This window comes from Asparagus officinalis, chromosome 5, assembly GCF_001876935.1.
Source record: "Asparagus officinalis chromosome 5, Aspof.V1, whole genome shotgun sequence".
NCBI classification, from domain to species: domain Eukaryota; kingdom Viridiplantae; phylum Streptophyta; class Magnoliopsida; order Asparagales; family Asparagaceae; genus Asparagus; species Asparagus officinalis.
The window spans coordinates 5524969-5545418 of NC_033798.1; the positions used below are offsets into that span (position 1 = coordinate 5524969).

Consider the following 20450-nt stretch of genomic DNA (forward strand, 5'->3'; position numbering starts at 1 on the left):
TTTAAACGAGACCCCGAATATGTTGAGTTGTTTCGGAGAAAAACCTCATTTCGAACCAATACTAAGATTTGAAAATCTAATTTAGAAATATGAAGTGTTGAGGGTCTAATATAGAATCAACAAAGATTTGGGGGGTGGGGGGGGTGGGGGGTCTGATATGACAGAAACCCAATAATAAACATCCTCCTACGACAAAGTTGTTGCTAGTTACTGACCTTTAATAATAATAATAATAATAAAGAGCTAGTTGCTACGTGCCTTATTGACAACTTTCATGACATCTATTCCACAAAATTTGCCAAAAGTTTAGCATGTGTCAGCATGGCAACTTTTGGAATATTTGTCGTGTCAAAAAGATAGGCAATATAAGTGGGGATCCTCGAAGGATCTCTCTTCTTTGTTCTTTTTTCATCCGCGTTGGGCGGCACTTATCAAACAAAAGTAGAAATATCCTACTAATAAATTACAGATATGCTTGCTTTCATGTCCCAACTTTATTTATTGTCTGTGTCAGATTCCAGTAGCCTGTAAAGTTTCATTTATACCTCTATAAATATAGTGTTCATTGAGGCTATAGATTGATTCATCCACCCTCCAAGATTTGCGTGAAGTTTTTCCCCCCTTCAATTCCTCTCCTCATCGAACGAACTGCTGTTCTACAGGTAACTATGTATGCACCTCTTATGTTTTTTTGGTTTACTGTGTTTTAATCGGAAATTTTTCTGGTGGGATTCCACGGTTGATGCATGTGTTGGTCAAGATCAGATTAGCTCGTAAAATACCCACCTAATTATATTTCAACATGAATGTTTGATGAATTTGATTTGCTCATAAAATACTCACCTAATTCCGTAGGCTTGCGTTTTGAGGATGGATCCTACAAGAAGTGAAGCCAAATACGAGTGTTTGCTTTTCGGTAAGTTTTATTGCTTGCCTACATAATAGTCGATGTATCAAGCATCAGAATATTATCCGGAGTCTGCTCTGTTGGTTATATTTGTACCTAGATGCTAATTTTGGCCTAATTGTACGTGTCTTCAGACTTGGACGATACTCTGTATCCTTTGAGCTCTGGCCTCATCTTGTCTTGTCGCAAGAATATACAAGGTAAACGAAGGTCGACACAGACTTATCCTGTGATCTTTTTTCCATGATTTATCGGCAAGTTTCTTGATCTTGCACTTAGCGAATGCAGACCGAGTTCATTTGACAGTAAACTAGAGATTCCATGTTCGGAATATTGACCAAGTTAAAATTGCAGATTACATGCTGCACCATTTAAAAATTGAAGAAAGCAAAGTGCCTCAGATGTGTGTAGACTTGTACAAGGAATATGGAACCACAGGAGCCGGTCTTAAGGTAATCAACTCATTCCCATGCATATCACCACGAAAATCCGATACAACAACTAAAAATGGGAAATATCGTAATCGAAAGTTAGCACATATGGTTCTCCTATGGAACATTTGGTCTGAGTTTCTGTATTCCCGGATTCTCGATCCATAGATAAAAGTTGGATGAGATCTCGCCGTAATGCTCTAGAAACAGTGTAGCCGTTGAACTAATTTCCCTAAGTTTCTCGTCTTACAGGCATTAGGTTTTAAATTCGACGATGATGAATTTCATGCTTATGCACACGGGAGACTGCCATATGAGACTTTGAAGCCTGATCCTGTTTTGAAGAATTTACTTCTTTCGATGCCACAACGAAAAATAGTACGTTGATCTAACCCAACATTTGAATTATCCATAATTAAATAAATATGTTGATATATAAGATCAGCGCTAATGTACAAATATGTATGGTTTTTGCAGGTTTTTACCAACGCTGATAAAGCACATGCTGTGAAAGTTCTGAGTCGGCTTGGCCTTGAAGATTGTTTCGAAGGAATTATATGCTTTGAGACATTGAACCCACCTACTGAACTGAAAAATGAAGATTTTGCAGATAGTGAAGGAGCAAATGATGTAGAACCTAAAGTTCGAATTCTGTGCAAGCCATCTGTAGAAGCCATGGAAGCTGCTATTAAGATTGCAAACATCGATCCCAGGAAAACAGTAAGTGAGAACTACATTGTTTTGTTTGTTCCCACTGTCTAAGGATCGTTTTCAAATTGAAATTTTCCTGGTTGCAGCTCTTCTTTGATGACAGCGTTCGCAACATAGCAGCAGGAAAGGAAGCCGGACTTCGCACTGTCATTGTAAGCGTCCTACTGTGAAGTTCCTCTAGAATTTATTCTTCTTTCATCGAAGATTGGTTTTTCTGTTAGGATACTATAACCCGGTGGGAGTTATGACCAATGCAGCATTTTGCATGAACATTTACCAATATATACTGTAAATTATGTTCCTCGTCGACACTTTCAAGTTCATAATTGGAGTTGTTTAATGAACAATTTACCGTAAATGCAAGATGCGACGGTTGAGGTACATAATTTCACAAGTAGAGAAATTATGTAGAGAAATTGATGAAAGAAAGCATATTCAAACTTATATATGACTTGAATAAAACAAACATACAAGAACTTTTTACCTCGTTACAAGGCCTATCTAAAGAAAATCATGTACCTGCTTTGGGTGCAGGTTGGAAGGTCTGAGCATGTTCCGGGCGCAGACATGGCATTGGAGAGCATCCACAATATTAAGGAAGCAATACCTGAGATATGGGAAGGTGAACATCAGCAGGATCCAAATCTTCCTACTGCAGTCGAAACAGTTGTCCGTGCTTGAACCTATGCGGTATGTAACCTCGTTGTGGAATGAGGATAATTAAGGGGACTATGATTTATGTACCTGTAAACTTGATATAAATAACAATGGCGCTTAACTATTCTGCCGCAAGTATGAAGTATGAGTATGCTTTCTATGAGCAAAGAATACATTTAGACATCGAAACAAACGCGTACATTCTCGTTTAGCATGAAAAGTAAAACATATAACTAAACTAGGACATATTTTTGGATTTGAAAAGGCTGTAATTATAGGCTAATACGCTGAGTTTGTTTCACGAGTATAGTCAAGAAAGTAATATGATAATGTACTGAATGAGACGAGCTGTTACACCATGGGAAACGCATTAAGATTTAGTACTCTTGGTTTAGTTCTTCTCTAGGATGGCTATTTGTTCCAATTTCTTTACCGATCGTTCATCGATGAAGTGCATATTTGACACCAGGAAATAAGTAGAAAGGTAAATATGATGATTCGGATTACAAACTGGTTCTAGCAGAGAAAAAGAGGGTATGTGTGAATTTCTCTGTTGTTCTCGCCCGTGGACGTAGGTCATACTGACTGAACCACGTTAAATCCTTGTGTATTGTTCTCTGTCTCTACTGTGATTACATAGTACCGTGTTATTATCCAATTTGTATAGACATCTTCTGTATCTGTGTAGCCCCCGCTCCCGCTGCAACAGTATGAATCTTGGAAACTTTAAGATCAAGAAAAAGATCAACAATTGTTACAGAATAAATTGCTTCTGTTATCTCTTACGCCCTCCCGCTTTGAAAAGAAAAAAAAATTCAGCTTACAAGCTTGAATTGCTGAAAGAAAGATTCCTTAAAATTCTAAAATTGGAGGCTCAAGATGTTTGATTTGCACTATTGAAGTTTGCATGAGGACTAATCCAAGACAGTGAATAACAATGGACTATCAGATTTGCAAATTTCCTGAGATTCAAGAGTGCGGACTGATAGAGATATCAAATCCATCCAAAGCAGGCAACAATAGCTGGCTGATTCGGCAACATCAATTAAGGATTTGATCAAATATTGTGCTGATTGATAGAGATATCAAATCCATCCAAAGCAAGAAACAAAAACTGGCTAATTATGCACAATCAATTTAAGGATTTGGTCAAATATCATGTTGATATCTATTTATATACTTTCCTAGTTTAGATGATTCTTGCACTATTGATGTATATAAATACATGTAATTATTTCATCAATCATAACGAAAACAATTCTCCCATCCAAAGCAGGCAACAATAGCTGGCTGATTCGGCAACATCAATTAAGGATTTGATCAAATATTGTGCTGATTGATAGAGATATCAAATCCATACAAAGCAGGAAACAAAAGCTGGCTGATTATGCACAATCAATTTAAGGATTTGGTCAAATATTGTGTTGATATCTATTTATATACTTTCCTAGTTTAGATGATTCTTGCACTATTGATGAAATAATTACATGTATTTATATACATCAATAGTGCAAGAATCATCTAAACTAGGAAAGTATATAAATAGATATCAACACAATATTTGACCAAATCCTTAAATTGATTGTGCATAATCAGCCAGCTTTTGTTTCCTGCTTTGGATGGATTTGATATCTCTATCAATCAGCACAATATTTGATCAAATCCTTAATTGATGTTGCCTAATCAGCCAGTTATTGTTGCCTGCTTTGGATGGATTTGATATCTCTATCATGCCCCCGCAAGATGGACGGCCGTCGGGTAAGTCCAATCTTGGTCTGGAGAAGTTGAAATCGTTGATGAGAGAGAGGCTTAGTGAGGGCATCAGCAAGTTGATCAGCCGATGAGACATGAGCAACACGAAGCAAGCCATTTTGAACACGTTCTCGAATGAAGTGATAATCGAGAGCCGCATGCATCAACCGACGACGGATCATTGGCAAGCGGCCAAGCGTCTTTGACGTTATCTCTGTGGGACACTTGATCATGGTATTACTCTGCATCGCCAATCAACCCAAACTCTTCACGCGCCTGGGTTGATTCGGCAACATCAATCATAACGAAAACAATTCTCCCATCGTCTCCCTTCTCTTCACGGACTTCATCCATTTCCTCCAGAAAGAGTCCAAAAACATGTTGTCAGTTTATCCAACCATGGGTTCTGTTTCTCTACAGGCAACAAATGACATTATGAGCTCATTAACTCATGAAATTGTTCTCGATTTAGTAATTGGAAGGAAGTGAAAGGAAAAAAAAAATCTGAAACAAAAGTCAAGTGGCATTTTTCATCGATGTGCTTTACTGTAAAGACAATACAAAAAAAGGTATCGGTAGTCGATGCTCAAAAAAGCTAAAAAAAAAATTCATATTTTGATTTTCAGGACCCCATGCGTCACAGCCTCAGAAAAACAATCGAGGATTTTGAGCAAACAGAAAATACATGTGCATGCGAGGTGAAGTTTTTCTCGAGAATAGATCGACATACAAAACATAGCAATACAATTGTAATCTATGGAGGAAGTCATGAAAGACATGCAGAAAGATAATTCATTGTAAAGAACTTGTAAAACACATAGGGAACACAATTGATTGTAAAACTAGTCATGCACAGGTGTGAAATTAAACTGAACTAAATCAAGTCAACTAACAGTGGCTATTAGCTATAGAATTTCTTATCATTCAAAGATAAAAAGCGCTTACAGGCAAAGTTTTCATTATCAAATCTAGAGCCATATACCCTTTCCTCCAGTTCCCCACGGATCAAACGGCAATTTAATCCCCAATTTACATCCCCATTTGAATTATATTGCAAGATTCCATAACTCAAATTATATTTGCACCAAAAGAAAATGTCATTTACATTTTAGACAACCATTTTCCATACTATATGTATTGCTCATAATAATAACCTTACGATATTTATCTACATGATCATACACAGAGAAAAAAAGAGAGAGATTACTTAAAACTTCTGCCATTGCGATCTTGAAAAAAGGAGCACTGACTAAATTTGAAGTGGGCTACTTTTTCCAAGTCATTTTTTGATGATTTTTCAATGAAGGTTAACAAAAATAACAGTTGCTCCTTGGACAATTTTTAACTTTTTGAATTGGTATTGTCTAGAGGGAAAAAAATAATTATATCTTGTGAATATTTCCTACACTATAAGATTAAAAGTAGATTGTTAATTAGGTAAAATCTCGCATTTCCATGATCAAAGACCCGACCCCTCAAGCATGAAATCCTTGATAACATTGTTGGTGTTAACGAACTGCGAAACTTCTCAACACCACTTCAGGTTCTTGTTCTTAATGATAAAAAGATAAAAGATAATCACATAAAGAACGGACACAAGGATTTACATGGAAAATCAAACGGAAAAAACCACGGGTTGAGCTCAGAGCTCGGAGGATACTTCACTATATGGAATCAACAAATGGGTATAAAGCACACACGGCACACCCGACAACGCCGACTTCCACACAACCCTCACTCGTGCTCTTTGTCTATTAACTCAACACTCGAGATCTCTACAACACAAGAGACTCTCCTTCACTCTAACTCTCTATACTTTCAAGAGAAGAAGTGGAAAACTTAGATTACCCTTGTATTGCCTTTGATTACCTCTCCACAATGAGAGCATGCCTTTTTGTAGGCATTGATTAACATTTTCATCTTTCAAAATGCTTGGGAATACAAAAATCTGTCCAGATTCGGGTAGGGTATTTTGACTGATCATAACTCCATCCGTACTGCTCCGATTCCTGTGATTCAAAGCTTGGAGTAAACTATGCATGTACCTTTACAACTTTCATATAGAGTTCCGAGCCAAATAATGATTGTACCATACCCGAAAAGACCATGCAAAATTATATCTGCAAGCAGAAAATTACAGTAATAAATTTAGTTAGAAATTGAGCCAACTCCAACAATCTCCACCTTGGCGAGATATCCGACGTCACTCAAAATTGTAAGCTGCATTTTCATATACTACTTGAAGGGCAAGACACTTACAGGAGGTCTGGCAGCTTCTATCACTACAGAGGATGACACTACCATCTTATGGTACATGAGGCTTGGACACACATGTGATAAGTCTCTACGGTCATTGGCAAAACATGGGCTATTGAAAGGTGCTAAGACCTGCAAGATGGAGCTGTGTGAGCATTTTATACTTGGGAAGAAGACTAGAGTAAAGTTTGGCACTGCTATTCACAACACCTAAGGTAAATTGGATTACGTTCACACAGACGTTTGGGGTCCTTCCAAGAACACATCACTTAGTGGGGCCAACTATTTTATCACTTTTATTGATGACTATTCCAGAAAGAATTGGATATACCCTATGAAGCATAAATATGAGGTCGTGGATATTTTTGTGGAGTGGAAGAAGAAAGTGAAGCTGCAAACAGGTAGAAAGGTGAAGATTCTACGTTCAGATGACGATGGAGAGTATAAGAGTGATCCATTTCTATAGTTTTGTCGGGATCACGGCATTAGGCGACACTTCACAGTTCGAGAGACACCGTAACAGAACGGGGTGGTTGAGAGATTGAACCGTACCTTACTGGAGAAGGTGCGATGTATGATGACGCAGAGTGGATTTTCTAGATCCTTTTGGGCGAGATGTTGATTTATGCGAGCCATCTCGTGAACAGGTTATCGTGCACTGCGATACAGGGGAAGACTCCTATGGAGCATTGGTCTGGTTCGGTGGCTAGTGACTATGAGTCGCTTCGAATATTTAGGTATCCTACTTACTATCATATCAATGATGGTAAATTGAATCCGAGGGCGAGAAATATAGTCTTTGTGGGATTTAGAGAAGATGTCAAAGGCTTCAAGTTATGGGGTTCACATGAAAAGAAGATAGTTATTAGCAGAGATATCACTTTTGATGAGGTGTACATGATGAGGCCTCAAGCTCCTCAGCAGGTGGAGGAAGACCAGATTCGAGGGATATCGTAGCAGGTGGAGGATGATGTGACTCCACCCACTCCAGGTAGCATTGTATCCATTGAGGCTCCTACAGAGGTGACACTGAAAGGAGATGAGATGACAGTCGGGCATATAGAGGATACAGTGGATGGTGAGACTGAGGAGCAGGTTCATGTTCAGGAGTCCATTACAGCAAATAGACCTAGAAGGGTGATTCGTGGGCCAGCTAGATATAATAATATCATGGTCGCATATGCATTATCAGTGAAGGTCGTTGATGATATGGTTTCTTTTACATTCAGGGAGGCAGAGTCTAGCCCTGATTCGATCAGGTGGAGAGAAGCTATGGAAGAGGAGATGTGTTCTCTTCAGATGAACGATACTTGGGAACTTGCAAAGCTACCTAAGGGTAAGAAATCTATTGGTTGTAAGTGGGTATATGAGAAGAAGGAGGGATATTCTATTGGGGACATTCGATTCAAAGCCAAATTGGTTGCCAGGGATATGCACAGCTTGAGGGTATTGATTACAATGAGATATTTTCACCCATTGTGAAGCATTCGTCGATTCTGATTTTATTGGCATTGGTGACAGAGCTGAATTTAGATTTGGTCCAAATGGATTTAAGACAGTCTTTCTACACAGAGATTTAGATGAGAAGATCTACATGACACAACCCTTAGGATTCAAATCTGCATGAAAGGAAGATTTGGTGTGCAAGCTGAAGAAGTCTCTTTACGGTTTGAAGTAATCGCCACGATAGTGGCATAAGAGATTCGACAGCTTCATGATTGGCCAAGGGTACACAAGGAGCCCATATGACAGGAGCATCGGTATATTGGAGATGTACACTTCAGTCTACGGTGGCTCTCTTTACTATAGAGGCGGAGTATATGACGATGACTGAAGCTGTAAAGGAGGCTTTGTGGTTGTATAGATTGTTGGAGGACTTGGAGATTGCACAGGAGACCATTCAGGTATATTATGATAGCATGTCGGCTATCTATTTGGCGAAGAACCAGGTTTATCATGTACGCACAAAGCATATTGATGTCAGATTCCATTTTGTTCGTGACGTTTCGGATGATGGAGACGTCGTATTGGAGAAGATCCACACGAAGGACAACCATGCGGATATGTTGACCAAACTTGTTTCAGGTGTGAAATTTGATCATTGTTTGAAGCTATTGAACATTCTTCAATGTTGAGGGCCTTTGGTGGATTTAAGACAGTCTTTCTACACAGAGATTTAGATGAGAAGATCTACATGACACAACCCTTAGGATTCAAATCTGCATGAAAGGAAGATTTGGTGTGCAAGCTGAAGAAGTCTCTTTACGGTTTGAAGTAATCGCCACGATAGTGGCATAAGAGATTCGACAGCTTCATGATTGGCCAAGGGTACACAAGGAGCCCATATGACAGGAGCATCGGTATATTGGAGATGTACACTTCAGTCTACGGTGGCTCTCTTTACTATAGAGGCGGAGTATATGACGATGACTGAAGCTGTAAAGGAGGCTTTGTGGTTGTATAGATTGTTGGAGGACTTGGAGATTGCACAGGAGACCATTCAGGTATATTATGATAGCATGTCGGCTATCTATTTGGCGAAGAACCAGGTTTATCATGTACGCACAAAGCATATTGATGTCAGATTCCATTTTGTTCGTGACGTTTCGGATGATGGAGACGTCGTATTGGAGAAGATCCACACGAAGGACAACCATGCGGATATGTTGACCAAACTTGTTTCAGGTGTGAAATTTGATCATTGTTTGAAGCTATTGAACATTCTTCAATGTTGAGGGCCTTTGGAGGCTATTTGGGTAAACTATGTTCGACTTGATTCCTTGGGCAAGAGGATATGTAGGCAGTCTTTTCGATGCAGCCGGTTGGATTTGTTAATTTCGATGGAGGGAGATTGTTTGAGCTCTTTTTTTTGTTCCAGACTTGTTGTGGATTGAGTCCATTATCGTGGGTTGTTTCCACTTTGTCCTGGACGCAACAAGTGGGATATTTGGATGATTTGGTATCGGCTCAGTTTTGAAAAAAACTTCACCGAGGTGGAGATTTGAAGGATTGGCGAACGGCTGAAGAAAGCTCAGGAAAAACGACAGAAAAACTGCCAGGATGATTCAAGGTTGACCGCGAGATCAGTTGCGGTCGACCGAAAACGTGCACGAGATCTGGGAGGTCTCTGGACTTTTGGCGGTCGATCGCGACGTCACGTGCGGTCAACCGGCCAAACCCTGTAGAATTTTTGGTCTCTGTCATTGCCTTGCGGTCGATCGCAACGACCGCGACTCGGGTTTGAGCTGGGCTTTGGGTTTTTGACCCGTTTTACTGTTTGTATATTACCCTAAACATGATTAATTTGGGTTAAGTAAGGACGTTTTGAGCAGTCTTTGAGAGAGGATTGTTGTATCTAATTGTGAGAGATTGGTGGGAGATTTAAAGAGCTTTGTTTTAGGGTTTTGAGTGATTTTGTAACCCTATTTTGTATTCTGTTCATCTCTAATAGTAATAACTCCCCCCTCCTTGCCCGATGGACATAGACAACTTACCGAACCACGAAAAATTTGTTGTTTTGCTGTGATTGTGATTTGTGCTTGTGTTTAGTTGTGATCTACCCCGTTCTTGTTCGTGTGACCAGAGTTCCGCTGTGCACAACACACCTATGATTGGATATGATCAGCTTCCACATGGACTTTTTTTTTCATTCTCATTCTCATGTTAGACAACAAGAAGTTCTGCATAACATCCTATTAATGATTCATTAACGCAATTCTTCCACTTTACTAGGTTATCTTGTCAAGATCTTATGAGGATGTTTTTTCTTTTTCTTTTTTTCTGGCTTTTTTTTTGTTTTTTATTTTTTGGGGTGGGGTGGGGTGGGGGTGGTGTGTTTGGGTTAAGCTTATAGGTCATGTTAGCTTTTGCTAATTTTAGCTTTTATAATAAAAACTTTATAAAATTTGTTTGGTAGAAAAGTCATTTACTTGGTCAAGCCTAGCTTATTTAAATGACCTTATAAAATAGTTTTTTAAGAGTTGGGAAACTCTAACTGTTTAAAGTGTGGCTTAAAAGCTAGCTTATTAGAGATTACCAAACACTTGGATACGAATAAGCTTGCTTATAATCTAATTTGACCATAAAATAAGCTCTCCGAAACACCATCTATATATATCTAGTTATAGAGTAGACTCACCCTAAGATATTTCTCAAGTGGCTAAAATCTGTGGGCATATTTTTCTACAAACTGAGCAGATGTTGACATATAAATCAATTTGTATAACCATTACAGGACTCTATATGAAATCATGCCTATACAAAATCATGTGTTTATGAACTATATATCAATGGATATATATATGTCTTTGAGTTGGCTTCCCCATGCTTCATACTCACCTCTACAGAAAAAGATGCTCACAATTTTTAGCGCAATAATGCACAACTTACAAAAATTAGAGCTGACAGTTCCATTTAGTCAGTATGGTTAACTGGTTCGGGCAGTAAATTATATCGAAACATAGAGAAATTTATTTCGGAACATAGATATACATGTTACATGTTAACTTTCAAAAGATGTAAATGATATATTCTTATGGGTTTCAAAGAGGAAGATATGAGCAATCTGCTATAACTGCGCATAAAGAGATCTTGACAAGTATAGTAAGTGGAGGAGATATACACCTTTCAGCTTATGCTCCCCCATTTTCTGGCTTTCTAAAGCAATAAACAGTGAATTTATATGATTCTTGCATAGAGAGATGTGATTGTTTTACCACAATTGTGCAAAAACGAGGTGATTTAAAAACTTGATCGTGTTACAGCACAGTCTGTCATAAACTCGATATTTCCTTGAACTATCACACGACTTTTCTCTTACGGTTTTACTTTACTACTAAGAATAATTTAATTTCATCATTTTTCAGCTTTAAGATTCCTTCTCAGTCTTGGTTTTCTTTGGGATGGCTTGGCTACCTGTTCCAATTTATTTTACCCATCATTGTAGATTTACAGAAGAAATAAATATTTGATACCAGGAAATAAATAGAAAGTTAAAGATAATGATTCAGGTACCACGGTTAGTACGGAATAAATTTGCTCCTGTGGTCTATTACACCTTCTGCTCCAGGAAGAGAGAGGGGGAAAAACTCAGCTTACAAGCTTGAATTGGTGAAAGAATAAGCTTCCTTAAAATTCTAAAATTGGAGCCTCAAAATCTGTGGTTTACAATGTTGAAGTTTGCAATAGGGCCATCTTTGGGGCTCAACATCAAATCCAATATCATGTATAACAATGAATTGAGCCCCTTGTGCACAAAGATACAAGAACAAAAGCCTGAATAAGAAATAACAAAAGCTCATGCGCATCAAAAGATCACTCAGCTATCCATGGGAAGCTCGCCGCAGTTAACAATCCTACATGGAAGCCGAGGGACATCAGATCTGCTCGTTTCCTGAGATTCAAGTGTGCGGACTACATCCATTCCCTCAAGAACATGTCCAAACACAACGTGTCGTTTATCCAACCATGGGGTCTGTTTTTTACATGCAACAAATGACATGATAAGCAAATTAGCACTATGTACATACTCCAATAGTTTGAATTAAAAGATGAGCATCGCAGAGTAGTGAAGTTCAAATTGTTGGCAACTCACCTCAAAAAGCAAGATATTTGCACCAAACATATCTTTTGAGATCTATTTGATTCTAGGTGAGTAAAAGGAACAGGATTCAAGGGATGATATTGCTTTCATTTTTATTGAAAATGGTTCAATATTTCTGTCCTGTTTTTAAGAGGTTATGGCTGATTGGAAGTAAGCAAAAATAATAGAATTCAACTCATGAAGTTGGTTTTGATTTAGTAACTGAAAGGGAGTGAATGAAAAATATTAAAGATGCAACTCTAGTGACATTTTCCTTTGACAAGACTAATAAATAGTTCTACAGAGTACTGAAATATTTGTTTCCCTCTTAACGTAATGAAATTGAGTGCACCAGAGTTAGCACTTATATCTGATCCGTTATTCTTCCAGATTTGTTATGCAGTAAAAAGCAAAAGCTTAAATAAGAGGCATGGATTGCAAAGACATAGAAACTGGCTAACCTTTACTGTGCATATGAAAAATTGACTCCCATTAGTATCAGGACCTGCATTTGCCATGCTTAAGACTCCAGGACCAACATGCTTCACTGTAAAAACAATCCAGAAGTTATTAGTCATTCTAGCTAGACTCGTAATCAACATTAATAAAATGTTGATAATAATGCATCGTCTTTTGACAAGAAATAGAAATAACCATGAATAGAACAAGATGTGCAAAAAAATAGAGAAGCAAAAAGGCCGGAATTTCTTCTTGAGGTATGAAGACAGTACCATTCCTGCCTTAACTTGCATCTTCAACATGGGAACTTTTAGCTTTGATATGGTTAACTTTTAAAATAGGGTAAATGGTAATTATTAGGAAAGTTCAGTTGGAAATTAAGAGCTTTATGGGTACAGGTATTAAAAGTCGCTCATGTTCTATCAAATATTTATTTTCTCAATGGCTAAATAAGTGGGTAAAACCATGAATTTGGCTGTAGATTCCTAATGCGATCACAGAATTATTAGCCTGGGCAGATTTCTAAGGTGTTCTATAAATGCTTTAGCATCATTTCATCTTTTAAGTCAGGATTTTAATCTTTTCATGTGTTGTTCTATTTCTTACCCTTGTATTGTTTCAACCAATGTATGTTATATTTGGCTTGTTTTGTTAAATTCCGTTAAATGAACATGGGGCTGTAAGTCAATCAGAATCTGACACAATTTTGCCTACACCCTAATCCATGATCTATAAAATGGGTTGTGATTTTGGGGGAAATCTCAAAACTAGAACCAACACTCCAAACAGGTTGGAATTGGAACAAAACAATTTAGACCAGACCCAATAAAATCCATATATACCCACAATACTTGATAATAGTCCAGAAAAACTAGTTTAGTGCTCACTCTAAAGCCAAATCCAAAATCCAAAAAAGACCCAATCAATGTGATCCGTTTAATGAATGGATGGATTCGTACAAAAAATATTGACCTGAAACGATTTAAGGTGAGATTTAGATTAAGCAAGACTCTGCATCAATCTGACACACTCGTGGATGAGTCGGACTGTCGGAGCCCGGCATAATTTGAACCACTATTTGACTCAAGTTAAAAAAAGAAAAAGAGAAGGGTAGATGTACAACTTTTGCGAGAAGCAAAGAGAATTCAAAATTTTAATATTCCAGACACTATAAGCATCACCTCAGGAAAAAAAAAATCAGTATTGCGAACTAGGAGTAAACACCTATACATGTCAAGAGAAGATTTTCTAGAGAGAGAGAAATATATATAATGGTTCATTGTGCGCTCCGAAGAAAGGAATCAAGAACATGCAGCAAAATACAATAATCAGGAATGCACGATAATTCATTGCAAAAAAAATTCATACACGTTAAGAACCACAGATAATTACGAAGCTAGTTACCCTCAGGTGTGAAATTCATCTGGACTAAATCTACTACACAAAAAAGGTAGAATTATTATCTACTGAATTTCTTATTATTTGAAGAAAAGCACTTACAGACAAAATTTTCATCATCAAATCTAGAGCCATATATACTCTTTCCTCCAGTTCCCTATAAAACAAAAACATTAGTCGGTTACTGAAAATTGAATTTGTATACTGCAAGTATTCCAAAAATGAAGCAATAATATTGCTCCAAATTAAATTTCTTCAATTACATGTCGGATCATCATTTCCATAAAAGAAGCATAGCTCACAAAATTAACTTATACTATTTTTTCTAAATGATCATGCACTGCAAGTATCATTAGAGATATTAGCTAAACTTGTCTCTTATTATCTTATAAGCAATAAATGGCAAAATCTAATATCCTGGTACAGTAGTGAGAGGGAAAAATTAGGCAAAGGCAAGAACAGGCTTTGAATCTTGAAATAGGGGGAAAACACTCCAAAATATTAAGCACAAGATGAAGAATAAGACAACAATGAGTGCCCAAAGCACCTTGAGACACTCAAATCATGGGGATTGTGGTCAGCAGTTTATAAAAAGGAACCATATTCATCCTACCAACAAAAAGACTATAGTCCAGTCTTCTAATTTTCATTAATGAATGCATAAGTTGGATAACACCAAGCCTTTCTTATATAGAGGAGAAAACTCCTATAACATGTAGTTCACGCTCTTCTCATCAGAAGAAAGCGCCTCCACCAACATGCAGATTCCACTTTTCCCAACGGAAGCAAATATTTGACAGATAAACAAAGTTACAGTACAAATAGAAAATGTGGTGCCACAACTAGTTTCAAATTTAGCTACCTTTTCAAGTCCCCGTCTTACAACTATGCTTGTTATGGGTGTTAACAAGCATATCAGGTCTCAAAAACATAAAAATCAAATATCAGGAAAAGAAAGAGAAAACATTTAGAGCTTATGAATACTCTTATACTGTAAGATTAAGACCACACTGTCCCGAAGATGAAATCTCACATTTCCACGCTCAAAATCACCGCCCTGGAGCATGAAATCCTTGATAATGCGATGGAAGGAGCATCCCTTGTACCCATATCCTTTCTCTCCTGCATCGAAAAATCGAAAATTGTCCACCTATCCATTTCAAAATTAATCTCGAGAAAATGGAAATCTGAACGCTTTACCTGTACACAGGGCACGGAAGTTTTCGACAGTCATAGGGACAACATCTCCATAGAGGCCCATAACTATCCTGCCTGCAGTCTCTCCCCCAATTTCAACATCAAAGAAACACTTGTGTGTTACTTCTGCTTGCAACTCGAAAGCCTAAAATCCATAACTTGTCAAATTTTAAGTTACGGGTAATGTGAGCTTCTGAATTGATCAAATACATACTTCCATCAAGTTAAAGTTTAATCTCTAGAATACAGACATGGGGTATAAATTTCATCTTTACCTAAGCTGGTTAATAATAATAATAAATTTAAAAAAAAATCAAACTTTCTAACAGCTGAGACATTTTCACGACATGGGTCATATCAAGCGCTTACTTCTTTCTCAGTGGAGTTGGCAGCCGCTGAGCAAACCGCCCCGCTGTTTCGAAATGAATTCGATGTGGGCTGAAGAGGGTTACGGAATTGAGACGAAAGCTTCGATTTTGACAGCAGAATCCCTCGTCTCGTTGCTTGAGGAGCTAAATCACGTGGGATCTCCCGCCCAGCGGGAAGATTGAGAGCAAAACTCACCTGCAACTTCCCACAAAATCAAAAAAGAAAAGTCATTTTTTGATCTTAAAGATGTTGACTTTAGTCCCACATCGGAGAAAGAGGAGTTCACCTGCGCCGTTGACAGCGAGAAGGAAGTAGCCATGGCCAAAGGGAGAAGGAAGACGAATGGGATATATGGGAAGTTGGCAACCCAAGTGGCTGCTTTATCCTGCGCTCGAGCTGCGCACGATAGGAGCGGGAGTTAGGAGAGTGCCGTCTTCGGTTTCTCCGTTGGGTCTTCAGAATATCCGCTTGCTCTCGTCCCTTGGGTGGGGTTAACGGTTACCCGGTAGCAATCGAACCCGACCCGCAATCATGCCAACAAGGGGTCCAACTATTTACACTCCCAAACAGTAACTTTGGGAGTGTAAATGGACTAAATTGCCCTTATCTTTGTGGGTAATTAATTGCTCTGTCTTTGTGGGTAATTAATTGTTCAGTTCCATCAATGCACAATTAATTGCTCTGTCTTTTTTCGTGTCCGGTGGGTTATAAAAATTTTTTTATTTTGTTTTATTAACTAATTCCATTTTAATTGTGCATTTTAATTGTAGGATTTGGAACTATATGGTTAATTGATTTTTTATGAAAACTATTAATGATTTTTATTTGTTAAAAATGTTTGAAGTGTTATTAAAAAAATTTTTGAGAACATATATAAATGTTGGTTTAATTTTAATATAATTTGAATTTTTAAAATCGTTAATAAAATTTGTTTAAGTGTTTGAAATGTTTGAAGTGTTAGACTATAATGAAGGATAATAATAAAATTTATTAGAAAATCAAAATATTAATCTACTCAACGAAATACATCAATTATTTTTTCGATCCTAATTAATTGTTCTTTCTTCTTCTTGTTGTTGCTCGACGTTCTCCATCTTCATTGTGGAGACGGTTAAAGTGACCGATCGAGAATGCAAATTGTGCATCTAAACCATCTGCAGATTTGTCGTGATGGTCGTTCCAGTAAAATGCCTGGTTTCATATGCAACTGGAAAAAAATGTACAAATATTGAAGTTATATTCTTATATAGAAAATTAAAGTTAAAATTCAACTTCTTTATATGATCGTCGACTAGTGTAATTTTCTTACCAAAATCCAATGATCATTGCTAAGATGTCCGCACACCACCTTTCGGGTTGGAGGTCCTTGTGTTTCATCTAATATCGCTGGCAGACAAGTATTTCCTCCATGTTCACTGAATGTCATGAAAACAACATTATATGTTGTTGCAATTACGTGACCGCAATCCGGTACCGCCATCCAGTAATCATCATCCGCTGGTCCATGGTAGTGAGCAATCGATTGGATGAGATTAGTCACATTAGAACTCCTCGCACTCCTCCCACCTAAGATTCGAGCGTACAAGGCGCTTCTATTCTGTAGATCTGCTACTAAGTCTTGTCTAACTTTAACCCAATCATCTTCTGTTCCGTAAATTGCTAGAGTCACCGCTCTAAATCCACAATTTCCGTCTGCCGCTGCATTTGTGCATTGATCTATGTATTTTCTAATCTAGGGCGGGAATTCTCTCTCAAATACAGAATTCTTAAAGATGAACGTGGTGCCTTTGGAAGAAGGGGTTGACATTGGAGGCCTTGAGCACGATGTATTTGGAGAAGATGGTGATACTGGTGGCCCTGTACGTTGGGATGTGCTCATTGGACTCCCCTAGCTGTGATGCAGAGATAGAAGCAACACGTCCAGGGCCCTTTACAAATGCATAGGTTGACAATGTTAAATTGAGAATAATAAATTAGTAACTAATATAAATCATAATTTTCAAATATAGAAATTCATAAGTTATGTAGTATTACCTTTTTGTTTGGAGACTTTTTAAATCCGTACTGTTTCACAACCCTCTCCCACGCCGAAGGTACACGGAGACTAGAGAGCTTTTTACCCTTGGTTTTCTTTTTAGCAGTAGGAGGTGCAGTAATATCATAGAGAGCTTTTTACCCTTGGTTTTCTTTTTAGCAGTAGGAGGTGCAGTAATATCAGGGACTTCTTCGAATAACGCCCTCCTCACTGGATTTGGTGGAGTTGGGGATCCATCTGCGGCATCATTAGGAAATATTGGAAACTGAATATCTAACTTTTTCCAATAATCATGTATTTGATCCAACGGAATGCTATACCCATTTATGATGTAGTACTGAAGCTCATGTGCGCACGGTAGACCATGAGTTCTCCTTAGGTAGCAACCACACGTTGTTGGATCCTGACCCATTTCTTGTAAAACTTGCATTTCTTTCCTTATGAGGCCGAATGCTTTAAACGTGATTGATCTGTTCAGATTAACAAACAACGTATCTCCAAGGGTGTCTGTGTTGGATTTAGTAGCGTTAACTCTCGCTACTTTCTTAATCTCACAGATTTGGCCTTCCATCACCTTGTGAAGTTTCTCCACTACGGTATCGAATGGATACCGACCACCATCTAAATATCGTTTGACGCGATGATGTTCTCCTTCGACCCTGCATTACCAATTGAACTTGAATATTAATTATTAATGTTGACTACATGTAACGATTATTTAGTCACGTAAATCTCACAAGGCTTAAGTACCTATTTGTTGTGTAGCTTCCGAAGTGAAAATAATGGTCGATGTAAGCTGACAGGATTTTTTGGGAATGCGGACTAATCCATGTGTCAATGCAGTAGTTCAGCAATGCTCCCCAATTCGAGTAATGTGCTGCCAGACGTCCCCATCTATCATTAAAGTCATCTATGGTCGGTGCACTTATCGCCCAATTCCAACGAAATTTAAATCCTTCTGCCGCCTCTTTTAAAAAACCAGGTTGCTGCAGTGCTCGTTGTAGCACGCATTGCTCAATGTGACGGCGACACAAATGATGCCTGGATTCCGGGAAAACATACTCGACAGCATGCATCAAGGCGTAATCTCGGTCTGTTACAATGACATTAGGTGTCACTTGGCTAACGAACAAAGTACGGATAAACTGTAACACAAACCTGCAAAATAATATAACATTAATAATTTTAAATTTAAACGTAGGACAAAATAACTGTACTAAATAATTGTCAATTGTAATTTATAACAACAAATTAACATAATAACAATATTAATGACAATACTACAATAACAATGTTAATAACAATAATAATACTATAACAAGTCCTAATTAAACAATATAATAATTTTCGTAACAGTAACAACTCCTAATAATACTATAATAAGTTCTAATTAAACAATATAACAATAAAATAATAACAATATAATAGTGTTCATAAAAATAATAACTCCTAATTAAACAATACTAATCATGTTCAATAAAAATAATAACTCGTAATTAAACAATTCTAATAATGTTCATAAAAATAATAACTCCTCCTAATTAAACAATTCTAATAATGTTCATAAAAATAATTACTCCTGCTAATTCAACAATTCTAATAATGTTCATAAAAATAATAACTCCTAATTAAACAATACTAATAATGTTCAATAAAAATAGTAACTCCTAATTAAACAATTCTAATAATGTTCATAAAAATAATAACTCCTCCTAATTAAACAATTCTAATAATGTTCATAAAAATAATAACTCCTCCTAATTAAACAATTCTAATAATGTTCATAAAAATAATAACTCCTCCTAATTCAACAATTCTAATAATGTTCATAAAAATAATAACTCCTAATTAAACAATACTAATAATGTTCCAATAAAAATAATAACTCCTAATTCAACAATTCTAATAATGTTCATAAAAATAATAACTCCTCCTAATTAAACAATTCTAATAATGTTCATAAAAATAATAACTCCTAATTAAACAATACTAATAATGTTCATAACAATATTAACTCCTCCTAAATATTCAATTTAACATTATTCATAACATTGACAAACAATTGTACTAAATAATGTTAATTAACAATTTTAAATTTAAACATATGACAAAAATTAAAATTCATTAAGACACAAACCTGTAGTTTTCTTGTCTCTCATTTCGCATGAATGCGTAGGCGATAGTGAACGTTTTGTCCGTACTTGTTGCACCGACCACTTCTAGTAGAGGTATGTCATACTCATTGGTGTTGTACGTACAATCAATCATCATGACTTCCGGATATGCATTCTGTCACGCCCCGTTTCCCAAAATATTCAGGAAACGAGATGTGAACAAGTCCGCAACGTATTAGGTTGAGAAGAAATATACACCATTATAATTCTTTCTTTTTCTTTGTGTATAGGACCTAGATACCTGTGTTTGTTGACTTAGAAAAGCGAGAAGAATTGAGATGGGGAATTCCTTGTTTAGGTGATCGGATGTGATTGTTGATTATTCCATGTCACGCCCCGCTTCCCAAAATAGTCAGGAATCGGGATGTGAACAAGTCCGCGACGTATTAGGTTGAGAAGAAATATACACTATTAAATTCTTTCTTTTTCCTTCCTTCTCAATCTAATACGCTAAGCGTCAAATACGTAAATCTCAATCACAGGTCCCCGATCACAATAGCAAGAATATAAAGACAATCCAGAA

At 37.2% G+C, this 20450-nt stretch overlaps 2 protein-coding genes across 3 annotated transcripts; one reads left to right on the plus strand and one right to left on the minus strand.

The window, feature by feature from the left end:
- On the plus strand, positions 520-2830 carry LOC109843794 (uncharacterized protein C24B11.05). The gene is made up of 8 exons (XM_020412756.1): positions 520-662; positions 856-916; positions 1042-1107; positions 1262-1359; positions 1591-1716; positions 1816-2058; positions 2136-2201; positions 2584-2830. The coding sequence occupies exons 2-8, from the start codon at positions 871-873 to the stop codon at positions 2728-2730; spliced, it is 792 nt and encodes a 263-aa protein (XP_020268345.1). The 5' UTR covers positions 520-662; positions 856-870; the 3' UTR covers positions 2731-2830.
- On the minus strand, positions 11733-16167 carry LOC109842761 (peptidyl-prolyl cis-trans isomerase A1). Of its 2 annotated transcripts, none has more exons than XM_020411641.1 (7): positions 16005-16167; positions 15719-15913; positions 15353-15494; positions 15186-15274; positions 14255-14309; positions 12757-12842; positions 11733-12187 (listed from the first exon to the last, which is right to left on the minus strand). In XM_020411641.1, the coding sequence occupies exons 1-7, from the start codon at positions 16035-16037 to the stop codon at positions 12032-12034; spliced, it is 756 nt and encodes a 251-aa protein (XP_020267230.1). In that variant the 5' UTR covers positions 16038-16167; the 3' UTR covers positions 11733-12031. The 2 variants fall into 2 exon arrangements, with proteins under 2 accessions (XP_020267230.1, XP_020267229.1); XM_020411640.1 differs by having other exon boundaries at positions 15719-15919; positions 16005-16159.